Source organism: Gouania willdenowi, unplaced genomic scaffold (assembly GCF_900634775.1).
Source record: "Gouania willdenowi unplaced genomic scaffold, fGouWil2.1 scaffold_196_arrow_ctg1, whole genome shotgun sequence".
In the NCBI taxonomy this organism is placed as follows: Eukaryota; Metazoa; Chordata; class Actinopteri; order Blenniiformes; family Gobiesocidae; genus Gouania; species Gouania willdenowi.
This window is the reverse complement of record NW_021144947.1, coordinates 164,766-178,047: the sequence shown is the minus strand read 5'-3', so window position 1 is coordinate 178,047 and position 13,282 is coordinate 164,766. Positions and strand designations below refer to the sequence as shown.

Sequence of the window (13,282 nt, the reverse complement as noted above, 5' to 3'; positions counted from 1 at the left end):
AACATGTGATTAAATCTGTTCCCATCTATTATAGATCTGTGAGTTTGTTAAACAGCACCTCCTGCTGGTGTCTTTACACATATACAGCTACATGCTGTGTCATGGGTTCTAATGTCACATTTGACATGTGACCCTCTTTACCCTCCATTGTTGTAGTTCTTTTTAATAAACTACATACAACAGAGGCCTGCTGCTGCCCCCCACTGGTCACAAAAGGAATTGTGTGTGTGGACCAAAAACCGCTATAACAGGGATGTAGATATAGAAAGAAAATATAAGGGCCAGCTATATATATATATATATATATATATATATATATATATATATATATACAGTATATACACATACATACAGTATGTACACACATATACAGTGTGTGTATATATATTAATATATATAGTATATACACATACATACAGTATGTACACACATATACAGTGTGTGTATATATATTAATATATATAGTATATACACATACATACAGTATGTACACACATATACAGTGTGTGTATATATATTAATATATATAGTATATACACATACATACAGTATGTACACACATATACAATGTGTGTATATATACAGTACATAATTTTAAATAAATAACTATTTAATAAAGTACTAGTGCATCAAATATATTAAAGAAAACTAAATCAAATACTTACACTAAACTATTTTATATTGGAATGAACTAAATCAAGTTTAACCTTTAAAGTTCTACTTACTTTTTGATAAGCTGACTAAAACTTTTAATTTGTAATAAAAGTGTTTATCTCTTACCATAATCATGATTTCTCTTTTATAGATGTTCAGGTCAGGAACGTTGTTGACGTACATCCTCTTCAGAGCACAGCGAACACCACTGTGCGTACGAGCCAGAAACACCACTGAGAATCCTCCTAAACACATAGTGATGATGTCATCATTAAGTTTATTTATATCTATAAACATCATTATTCATAGTCTCTATATAACTATAAAACAGGTGCATCCCTCAATAACCACTCAGACTTTGATCAAAGACAGTTTGTATCAAGATTACAATTAATTAATCATATTTCAATCTTAAAAATTCATTTATTAAAGGTTTATTTGTTAGGAATAGATTTATTAAATATAGACATCTGTATCATAGACTTTCTCCCTAAAGTCCTTCTATCCTCAGGGTTTGTGTCTTCAACAGTCTGTGATTTACTCTCTAACTTCAGCTACCAGAGCGTGTCAGAGCACTGTTTAAGGGAGAGTAAAGGTCCCTTAGGAGAGCTCTTCTTCTCTGCTTCATCGTCTACTAGCAAACCTCAGAGTTGGAAGTGTATGGTGGATAATAATGTGTTTGTTAGACATAGACCTACTAATAAAGACATTTAGAAGGTTTTAGGACACATTTGTTAAAACAATACATTTATTATAGCTTTGCAGCTCAACATTTTCTAAATTTTAAACATTCATAACATCTCATCAGTTCTGTTAGAAACTAAATAAATACTGGATCACATGATACTGTGGGATAATATGACTTTGCTGATTTACACAACACTTTCATTCTATGTGTAGATAGTATGTACAATGTATACATAATATGGGAAACAAACCCATAAGCTACTGTATTTCAGTAGTGAGCAGAGTGCACACAGTCAAAGATCAAATAAAAACAGGTCTTTCAACACTTGTTTTCACTGTGACGAAGGAAAAAGGAAATTGCTCAACAAACATGTGAATGAGGAAGTTATTGTTATTCATCTACAGTAGGGACGTTTACTTCTTCTGGTATTTTATTCTTTTTACAATAAAACTTTTCTGATTCAGATTCTAAAAATAATGATTCACATGAAGCAGAACAATAGACAAACTTATAAATCTGACTTTCATTTACTTTTCTGTAGCTTTGTCACATATTATAAACAATATATATATTTTTTTTCTGTATTTTTAACTGCTGCACTTTAACATTTGATTTGTATGCAGGTGATTAATTTAATTTAGCTTTTGATTTATTATGAAATATGATGTTACTTGTTCTGTTAGTTCAAGACATTTGAAAATGATGAGCAGGTGAAAGTTGACCTTAGTTTAAAGTGGGAAATAACCACTGCTGTAATTAAATGATCTCCTCATTCTACTTTATTATATTATTTATTGATTAGACTCAGTGTTGGTGAATGTGTGATAACAACACACAGAGAGGGACACAATCATAGGTCTATATAATAATCATAATGTGTGTAATAACATAGATAGGGATGTAAACCCATGTCCTTACCCTCTGCTATGAGCTCCTCCACGGTGACCTGGTACCGACCCACTGAGAACACTTTACCAAAGTAGCAGCTCAGTCCAGAACTGGAGCTGGACCCAGATACTGGTCCTGGACCACAGCTTTCTGACCTCGGCATTCTGGAGAACTTCTTCATCCTCTGTTTATTTAGTTACTAACTATGTGCAGATGTTTTCACCATCAAATCTATATGAAAGTCTGCTCAGTGTTCTATCTAATGTAGTCTCATGTGTTTCTACTGAACATTCTGATGTAAATGTCTATGATAGGACAGTGATATACAGTAAACTACAGTATATATGGTTAGCATTAGCTGCTGCTAAGACACACTGAGCTAGCTGTAGTTAGCATTAACACACAAAGCTAATCTGAACTGTTAACTTGATAAATGACAGTTTAATTACATACACAACAAGCTGTCCTATGTAGCATTGTGGCTAACTAGTGCTAGCCATATGGTTTCCCCCTCCAGCTGAGCTAAGCTAACGGCTACTATCAACGCTATTGATCAGGGATCAGAAATATTGATCATTTCCAGCGATTTAACGGCTCTTTGTGGGATCTCCGATGTATAATGTTGGACACAAAATGAGTCAAAATCATCCGATTCGCAAAAAGGCGTTGGAGGAAGTGGGCGTGTTCTTCTTCTTCTTCTTCTGGATTCTTTTTCTTCTTCGTTTATTGTTTTATTGGCAGTTGGAAAAACAACAATAAGGTGAATTACCGCCACCACCTGGAATGGAGTGTGGAGCAGAATAATGACTATTCCTCTCTCTAAAAAAGATCAATTATTAACTATTAAACAACTCACAATTATAAGGAAATGAAACACAAACCTATAATAATAATAATAATAATAATAATCTATAACATACATTTCCTGAGTTCTGGTGTAAATAATCAATGATGTCAAATGGTAATTTTGTCCATTTCTGAAATGTGTACACCAGGGTTTATAAAAACTGTTTTTTATTAAAAAGAAGAAATAAGAAAGATCATAAAAAGGACCAAAAAAAATAAATGAAATTGTGTTCAGAACCAAAGAATGTTTGACCAGAGAGACAAGCTCTGATGTAAATTTTCTGTGTTCAAAACAGGGGACGAGACTTTGATAAGCAAATGCTTCTCTCGTCTCCTTTTTCGGCATGTAAAAAAAAAAAGAAACTTCTGTGAATGCAACCATGTCAAAAATAAACTGAATAAAATAAATAAATAAATAAATAAAAGCTTTTTCTTCATGTTTATTTGATTCCTATTAAAGACACTTTGATCATAATGACTGCATATAGAGTACAAAGTATGGTTTTTTAACATGTCTATGAGAGAAGACATGAGGGGAGGAGAAACAGGAGGAGTGAAAGTTGGGGTGGGAGGTTAGTGACTGAGGGAGGGAGAGATGGTGGTCATTGTAACATGTGCAGCGTTTGTCTCTGAGGGAGCAGAACAGGAGAAGGTTGTGTCCATGGTGGTATTGTGTGGAGAGATGGTTGAGGAGAGGGTGACTGTGGTTGTGGTAGATCAGCCTGTGTGGGGTAAAGATGTGGATAGTATAGAGAGGTACAGAAGGACAATGGAGAGTCAGGTTGTGATTGGTGGAAATGAAAAGCTATAATTGGAGGTGATTTTAATGTAATTGTTAGAAGAAGGTACGAGAGAGAAGGAGTGAATGGGAGGTATGGGATAGACTGGTGTGGAGAACATGACTTAGTGAATATGAGGTGTTAGAGGAGAGGGACGTGGTTCAATGTGATGTATGAAGGTGGTATGAGTTGATGCTTTTATTATGACACTGGATGGTGTGAAAAATGAGAACGGATGAAGAGTAGATGTTGTTGGACCACTAACAGAAAGACTGTGAGGGTGAATGGGAGGAGATGGAGAGTACCAGGAAGGAGACAAAGGAGAGTACCAGAGATCAGATGGAGATGTTGAAAGAGCAGGAGAAGAGTGAAGAGGATGAGGAGAGAACAGGAGAACTGATGGAAGAGGAGAATGTTTGAGGAGATGGAAGGAATGAGAAGTACTGTCTAAGGTGATGATGGAGGCAGTTAAAGAAGTGTGTGGAGTACATGAAAAACGGGGTGCAAAACCCATGGATGATTGGACATGAAGAGGAGATGAATGTGATGATGGAGAGAAGAAGAGTGGTGGAGAGAAAGAGGAATGAGAAGGTACAACTGGTGGGTAACAGAAGAAAGCTGAGACAGAGGAGAGATGGACAAGTGATGGAGAGAATGAAGGGGGAGATGGTGGAAGTGAGAGAGGAAGTGAAGGAGGTGAGGAAACAGCTGGAGAATGGGGGAGAGAGGGGCACACGGCTTAGTGGTTAGCACGTCCGCCTCACAGCAAGAAGGTTCTGGGTTCAAGCCCTGGGGTAGACACCTGGTCCTTTCTGTGTGGAGTTTCCTCCCACAATCCAAAACATGACTGTAAGGTTGATTGAGGTAAATCAATGAGAGTGAGTGGTTGTTTGTCTGTGTTGCCCTGCGATGGACTGGTGCCCTGTCCAGGGTGTAACCCCACCCAGCGCCCAATGAGAGCCACAGATTGGCACCAGCAGACCCATGGGACCCTGTGAGAAAGGAGCAAGTGGGTCTGAAGATGGATGGATGGATGGTGGAGAGAGAAGATAGGAGAGTGTCAGGATGTGAGTAAGACTGGCAGAGTGGGTGAGATGTATGAGAAATATTAGGAGTAAAGAATGTAAAGTTATATAACGATGAATGAATATAAACTTTAAATCATTACTCAAAACCCACCTCTTCAAACTTCTTTTGGTTAGTTTGGTCTTATTACCATCTAAAGCGTCTTTGAGTGTCCAAAAAAGCACTATACAAATTTGATCTATTATTATTATTATTATTATTATTATTATTATTATTATTATTATTAATATTAATATTAATATTAATATTAATATTATTATTATTATTATTATTATTATTATTATTATTATTATTATTATTATTATTATTAATATTAATATTAATATTAATATTATTAATATTAATATTATTGTAAAGATGAAAACAGTGCTGTATTGGTAGAGAATGATAAATGAGGCGGGGCTTGATTGGACTGATATGGAGCGGTTGTTTGGTAACAGGAAGAAAATGAAGGTTATGGTGGAGGCGAACTGGAGCATTTGTATACATATGAGTGTCATAAAGGACATGAGTATGTGTGGGTGCCCGAAGTGTGTGAAGGTCTGACCAACCATCAGAAGAACACGTATGGAGTGACTGAGGAGGAGAGTGAGATCATAGTGATCCATGAACGGACACGTCTGAAATGGTTGAGAGGGTGGTGGATGGGAGGAGAGTGTGTGTGATTTTCTCCAGATACACTTTTTAAGTTTTTGGTTGAAATTATCTTAATGTTCTGACAGAAATTAAGATCTTATGTTCTCTGAAAAAGAAACAAAGAAAATCCATCATCTGTAGCAGCTGTAAATCTGTAATAACTTCAACCAATAGAAAAAAAACAAACCTTTTTTTTAACCAATCACGTCTCTCTGTCTCCCTGCTTCTTCTTCTTCTTCTTCTTCTTCTTCTTCTTCTTCTTCTTCTTCTTATTATTATTATTATTATTATTATTATTATTATAACCAAACCTTTCAGCAGTGAAAATATTTTTCATTTGTTGAAATATTTTTGGCAACAAATGGAGAGAAAAGTCATTATTAAAATAAATGCAGAATATGAGGTGTTTTAAAGAGTTTTATTACTTTAAAAAGGCACTAAACATATAGATTATATTATTGGTATTACAATGGCACTACAAATATTGATTACAATCTCAATACACTTTTATTTAATAGGCACAAAGTAAAAAAAATGACAGTGAATGGCAGCAGAATAAATCATTAGCAACAATAAAAATCACTTTTTTAACTTTTAAATGTCATAAAAAAAGACAACCAATCTTTAAAAAAAAATGACATAAAATAACATTAGAATAATACCAAGTCATGTGTAATGTTTGCACATGATTTATGAATAAATATCAGGGCAGTTGAACGACTAAATGATAAAATATGTATCTCTTTAGAATAATCTAGATGCTGGTGTTTTATTTCATGAATATATCGTGTGAAGAACTAAATAGTTTGATTGAAGATTTGGGTGAAAACATATTAATGTCTCCTGTTATTTGGTAGTAGGACAAAAATAGTAATGTTTGAATTATTTAATAAGGCTTGAAATCCTAAAAAGTCATATACACTACGTAATAAAACCTAAATACCTAATATGATATATTTGATTCTAATACAACAGTCCTTTCATTTAGCTTTGTATATAAAATACTGTTATTACAGCAGAAAGAGGCAGATTTAGCTCACAGATTAATAACAAGAAATATTTTTCTTCTGAGACAGGTTATTAAAAACACTGATAGTGAACGTGTAAACACAAGAGAGGAAGAATCTACAGGTATACATAATAGGGTCATTATTCATGTCATTTTACAAATAGCTCACACACTTTGGTCAAAAAAAATCCCTGTACAGGAAAAATTATTTTTACCAATTGTTCAACCCCAAAACAATCTAATATTGTTTATCACTAGTGAAAACTATAAACAATAAATGATGATCAGACACAGAGCCACACTACAATAACCTCATGTAAAGGATTAAAAATATTCACCAGTGGGTCAATATTTTTGGGCCCAAAATAAAATGAAGATGTCACAAAATAAAAATACTTTCAGAACCCAATAAAAGTAATATTTATACTATAAATTAAAACAGTCCAGATTTTTCTTCTTTACAGACCCAAACACACAATGACTGTGTGACTGAGTTAGAGGAGCTGACATGTCCACAGATAGGATGTATAGCAGATCTATTTCTGTAGGGAGGAGCTATTACTATACCATATTTACCTTTATATGTGATGGAGTTACTGATATTGGAAGATCAACATGGAAGAACAATAAGGACACACCCCCTCACTATATTATCTATATCTAAAGTATTGATCAGATCAAACTAAACATTTACAGTGAGAATATTGAATTATTAAGGAACATATATGTTGAGGTTTTGTTGCAACTGCAGTTGACAGTCGAGGTCTGACAGGTACAGGTTTAGATTTATATTTAAAAAAAAAAGCAGACAAATGAACTTAATGGAATTATTAAGGAACAATTGGTAAATAATTCAGAATTTTTTTAGACTAAAGTGTGTGGAATGTTTGTTGAAATCACATAGAATGACTATATATACATTTACAGTGAGGCAACAAAAGTATTTATTCAGCCACCAATTGTGTAAGTTCTCCCACTTAAAAAGATGAGAGTCCTGTAATTACCATCATAGATAAACCTCAACTATGAGAGACATGAGAAAAATAATCAATTGTAGGATTTTTAATGAATTAATTTGTAAATTATGGTAGAAAATAAGTATTTGGTCAATAACAAAATTGATCTCAATACTTTGTAATGTACCCTTTGTTCACAATGACAGAGGTCAAATGTTTTCTGTAAGTCTTCACAAGGTTTTCACACACTGTTGCTGGTATGTTGGTCCATTCCTCCATGCAGATCTCCTCTAGAGCAGTGATGTTTTATTATTATTATTTTTATTATTATTCATTCAGTTTATTTCCGACATGGTTACATTCACTTTTTTTTTTTTTTTTTTTTTTACATTTTTTTGTACATGTCGAAAAAGGAGACGAGAGAAGCAGTTTGCTTATCTGGGTCCCGTCCCCTGTTTTACCATCGCAAATTTACATGGGTTTAAATGTCTCTCTGGTCAAACATTCTTGAGTTGTTCTGAACAGTCCTTTTTTGTGTGTTCTCATCTGTAGTCAGTGTTGTCTTGTTTTTTATTCCTCTTCGTCTCTATCGTTTGTTCGTGTTGGCCTTGTTCCCTGCCAGACGTTGTTAGCATTCCTCCAGTTCAAGAATACTTCCTCTTTCGAAGGTGTTTGGAAGGTTTTTCCCTTTTCATCCATAAGGTCACCACTCGGGAATGTCTCTTTTGGACACACACAAGTTTGCAGCTTGTTTGTCTCTACATCAAGGTTACCAGCTGTTGTTAGTTCTATTGGCAGTGTTGTATTTTCCACTGTTAGATTTAACTTGTATCTTAGTTCATAAGCAAGGTAGTAATTTCATTGTACAGGAAATGAGGATTGGTTTTCCGTCTTCTTCTCCGAGTGGTGTGATCTAAATCCTGCAGTTTCTTGTCCAAGTCCTCACAATTTTCCTCCTTTTTTTATTTGGCGTGCCTTCCATGCAATGCTTGCATTTTTTTTTTTGTCAGGCTTTCATTAATAAAAACCTTCGTTTACTTCAGCTTTCTTCCTTGCTTCAGTAGTTCTCCTTTGAATTTCATATTCGTGAAGGTTATTTTTTACAGCTCTGTTATCATTTTTCTTTGGCAGAAGATGGCAAGAATTGATGTTGTCAGGGTTCAGGACAATGTCCTTCGACTCCAGGTAGTCAATGACATGTTGTTCAATTGATTTTGTTTCTTCGTCACCTCGCGTAACTCCTGGGTTTTATCTTTAGGCCTGTGATGATGACATCTTTCTCTCTTTCCTTTTGTTCCAGCTGTTCAACCCTGGCGTTCAACAATTTTATCTCTTCAGCATTTCTTTCATTCTTTTCTTTCAGTACCTTTTGCTTCGCTTTGTAGGTTTTTCCAGTGAGTTTTCCAGCGGTCTTTTTCCAACGACTTTATCTCGCAGATAGGTTTTGTAGACCCTCGCGTATCATCTCCTTGACCTCTTCCAAACCCGAATTGGGTTCTGAAGGGCCTCCCTGCGGTTTTTTTCACCATTTTCCTTCAGTCTTGGGCCAATTTTCAGGCTGTTCAGCTGTTAGCCAAGGTCGTATTATCGGAGCGAATGAAAAACACGTCTGCTCTCTCCAAAGACCAGAGACATTTTGGTGCTGTTGCTGGGCAACACGGACTTTCACAACTCCCTCCAAAGATTTTCTATGGGGTTGAGATCTGGAGACTGGCTAGGCCACTCCTTTGTTGCCAGGGCGATGTGTTTGTGATCATTGTGGTGCTGAAAGACCAGCCATGTTTCATCTTCAATGTTCTTGCTGATGGAAGGAGGTTTTCACTCAGAAATCTCACGATACATGTCCCCATTCATTCCTTTCCTTTACATGGATCAGTCGTCCTGGTCCCTTTGCAGAGAACAGCCCCCAAAGCATGATGTTTACCACCCCCATGCTTTACAGTAGGTATGGTGTTCTTCTCCTCCAAACACAACTAGTTGAGTTTTTTACCATAAAGTTCTATTTTAGTTTCATCTACCATATGACCTTAACCCAATCCTCTTCTGGATCATCTAATGTTCTCTATCAAACTTCAGACGGGCCTGGACATGTAGTGGTTTAATCAGGGGGACACGTCTGGTACTGCAGGATTTGAGTCCCTGGTGGCGTAGTGTTTTACTGATGGTAGCCTTTGTTACTATTGGTCCCAGCTCTCTGCAGGTCATTCACTAGTCCCCCGTGTTGGTTCTGGGATTTTTGTTCACCTTGTGATCATTTTGACCCCACGGGGTGAGATCTTGGAGCCCCAGATGGAGGAGATTATCAGTGTCTTGTATGTCTTTCCATTTTCTATAATTGGCTCCCACAGTTGATTTCTCCACATCAAGCTGTTTACCTATTGTAGATTCATCTACCCAGCCTGGTGCAGGTCTACAGTTTAGTTTCTGGTGTCCTTTGACAGCTCTTTGGTCTTGGCCATAGTGGAGTTTGGAGTGTGACTGTTTGAGGTTGTGGACAGGTGTGTTTTATACTGATAACCAGTTCAAACAGGTTCCATTAATACAGGTACGAGTGGAGGAGGAGCCTCTTAAAGAAGAAGTTACAGGTCTGTGAGAGACACAAATCTGGCTTGTTTGTAGATGACCAAATACTTATTTTACAGAGGGATTTAATAATTAATTCATTAAAAATCCTACAATGTATTTTCTGATTTTTTTTCTCATGTGTCTCTCATAGTTGAGGTTTATCTATGATGTAAATTACAGACCTCATCTTTATAAGTGGGAGAACTTACACAATTGGTGGCTGAATAAATACTTTTTTGCACCACTATATATATATATATATATATATATATATATATATACATATATGTATATACAGTCAAGCCTGAAATGATTCATACCCCTGGCATATTCGAACTTAAAGTTACCTTTTATTTTATTCAACCACAAGTTTTTTCTTGATTAAAAATGACCAGGGTTCTCCCAGAAGATAATAAGACAATGTACATTGTGGGGGAAAAAATCTCTTTTATTTACATTTGATAAAAAAGTGGCATGTCCAAAATTATTCATACCCTTTGCAAATTGTCAGTGTACGGGAAAATCCAAAGTTCTACACCAATCTAAACAGTCCAAGCTGTTGTAAAACATCTATTCACTGTTTAATCACCTCAACAGTGAATAAACAGCAGCTCTCTGTAGGTGGTTTGTGGACAGTCCATGGCTCAGAAGACCAAAGGAGCTCAATGAGGACCTGTGGCTGCTCACTAATCAGGAAAGGTCCTATAAGGCCATATCCAAATGTTTCCAGTGGCTACAGCACAAGTATTATTAAAAAACACAAGATGTTCCACACTGTGGAGAATCTCAGCAGATGTGGTCGGAGCTGAAAGTGACGCCTGTTGCTGGACAGGACGATAGTGAGAAAGAATCTAAGGATCACCACCAAGGCTCTGCTGGTGGCAACATCTCAGTCCCAACAAACACTGCTGAGTTTCATGGACGCAGACCAAGGAGGACACCACTTCTCCAGAGAAGACACACAAAAGCCTGTTAAAAGGCTCATCTGGACTAAGATGACTTCTGGTCCTCTGTTTTATAATCAGATGAGACAGAAAGTGAAAATGTTTGGCCACAATGACGTATCCTTCATTTGGCGTAGAAAAGGAGAGCCTTCAAACCCTAGAACACTGTCCTCACTGTCAGATATGTTTGTGGAAACCTAATGCTTTGTGGGTGTTTTTCAGCCAATGAATCTAATCACAGTAAATGACATCAATAAAAAAAGCGCAACACATCAAGATTCTCAACATCAGGTCGTCTCCAGAGAAACTTTCAGCAGGACAACGACCCAAAACATACCGCAAAGAAATGATGAGCAGACAACAACATGAATGAGTTACAGTGACTATCAGCGTTAATGATGATGACCAGTGGACACAAAGCTGCTCAACAATTATAAGAAGCGTTTGATTGCTGTAATAACCAAAAAAGGCTTTTCTATTAATTATTAAGAAGGGTATGAATAAATTTTGGACTTGCCACTTTTTGTTCAAATGTAATAAAAGTTAGAAATATTTTTTCACAATGACAATTCTCTAGTACAATTGGTCCTTATTATCTTCTGGGAAACACCTCTGTCATTTTAATCAATAAAACACTTCCTGGTTGAATAAAAGTAAGTCAGTCAAAATATGCCAGTGATATAAATATATATATATATACATATATATGTATATATAACCCTAACCCTAACTTATTATGTGGAATCTGAAAAGTGAAGAATGAAACTAAGAACCTGGATGTGACAGTGTTTCTGTGACTCACTACGTGTTATGATTACTTAATAATAATATTTCCTGAGCTCATTAGCTCTACTCAGTGGTCAAAGTAAATGATATAGGGTTTCCACCATAAATACAGGTGTGAGCTAGTGTTGTTCAGACCTCAGTTCCATCACTCAGGTTATTGTGGACCTTGACCTTCAGGTTGACCTGTTTGACCTTAGCGTAGAATTAGCATTATGATGACCATTAAACAGGTTGATGTTTGTTGTGCTGAAGTTCTTCTTCACACACGTCCACCTTCGTGTTTAGAGGATATTCTTCATACGTTTTAGGAGGAGGTTTGCTGCAGTTCTACAACGACGCCACAGGAAGGCGGAGCCTAGAAGAACCAGGATAACCAAGGCGACAGAAGCCACGCCCCCACCCACTGAGGTCCCTACATTGGGCCCAAAGGAGGGCAGAGGCCCCGCCTCCAGCTGGAGAGCCTTCATGTTGGTGCCGTTCTTTACCTGATCTCCCTCATTATCATAAATCAGTGACTCATCTAGTGGGACACGCCCACTCTGATCAATCAGATCACGCTTTGATCGATTAGAATCATTAATGATTGATCGTTGGATTCTGGGGCTGAACCCAGACTCTGGGCTGATCACATAGATCACCTGTAGATACCACTGATGGCCCGCCTCCACCTGTCAATCACCATGGTTACAGAAATAAACAACAGGTTAATGATCAATACTAACACTTAAATATTAATGAATGCAAAGCTAATGAAAATATTGACAGTAAATGATGGTGAAGGTCAATAGAACCTATGAGCGTACCTTATAGAGAGCATCGACCTTCATAGTGAAACCATCAACACCAGGCATGGACACCATGGACCGGAGCTGAGGAACATCTGACGCAAAATGAGCCTCAAACGGAACGTCGTGGAAGAACTTATCACACACGTCAGGTTGTTTACGATCCTGGAGGAAAAACAAACTCATCAGTTCAAAGAAATTCATTCATTTCTTTAAATGTGTTCAAACCTGGTCGTCAGGGCCATAATACACTAATCATAAGAAATATATAATAATATGTGTGAGCTGACGTATATATTATGTATTTTTAACAGTAAAGCACACGTCTCTCTAGGGCCGGATACCTTTAGATGTTTCCCTGTCCAACACAATCAATAAACAGCTCGTTATCATTAGAACTTGATGACATCACATAATAGGTGGAGCAAAGAAACATCTAACGTCTCAGGTGGGCTGGAGTTACCCACCCCTGATATAAAGGATGCTTTAGGCTTTTATGTTGTTGAGTTAAGGATGTACATCTTTATTTTACTTGTTTTATTCCACATTAGGTTGAAATGAAATACATTTGAAATAAAACAATGATTAATTGACATTGTTAAAGCATCTAAAGGTTCTAAACCCATGAGGTAATAACGGTGGTACCAGAGGAGGAAGCGG

General features: G+C 36.5%; 2 protein-coding genes across 2 annotated transcripts in view; both read right to left on the bottom strand.

Moving 5' to 3' along the window:
• The window catches only part of LOC114458839 (BMP-2-inducible protein kinase-like), a 28,607-nt gene extending 26,054 nt beyond the window's left edge, over positions 1 to 2,553 (bottom strand). The window contains exons 1-2 of the mRNA XM_028441215.1: positions 2,261 to 2,553; positions 781 to 899 (exon numbers count right to left, since the gene is read on the bottom strand). Of these exons, the coding sequence (XP_028297016.1) occupies positions 781 to 899; positions 2,261 to 2,411 (270 nt within the window). The 5' untranslated portion in view covers positions 2,412 to 2,553. The remainder of the gene's footprint in view (positions 1 to 780; positions 900 to 2,260) is intronic.
• Positions 2,554 to 12,118: 9,565 nt separating this feature from the next.
• LOC114458837 (extracellular matrix protein FRAS1-like) lies at positions 12,119 to 12,808 on the bottom strand. Its single transcript, XM_028441213.1, has 2 exons — positions 12,641 to 12,808; positions 12,119 to 12,505 (listed from the first exon to the last, which is right to left on the bottom strand). The coding sequence occupies exons 1-2, from the start codon at positions 12,806 to 12,808 to the stop codon at positions 12,119 to 12,121; spliced, it is 555 nt and encodes a 184-aa protein (XP_028297014.1).
• Between the last annotated feature and the right edge of the window lie 474 nt (positions 12,809 to 13,282).

What these genes read in the sequence shown, in the direction of transcription:
- LOC114458837 (XM_028441213.1), bottom strand. Translation starts at nt 12,808, where the DNA reads ATGAGTTTGTTTTTCCTCCAGGATCGTAAACAACCTGACGTGTGTGAT. An exon ending in AGGTCGATGCTCTCTATAAG is followed by an intron (nt 12,506 to 12,640) that starts GTACGCTCATAG and finishes GGTGATTGACAG; the next exon opens with GTGGAGGCGGGCCATCAGTG.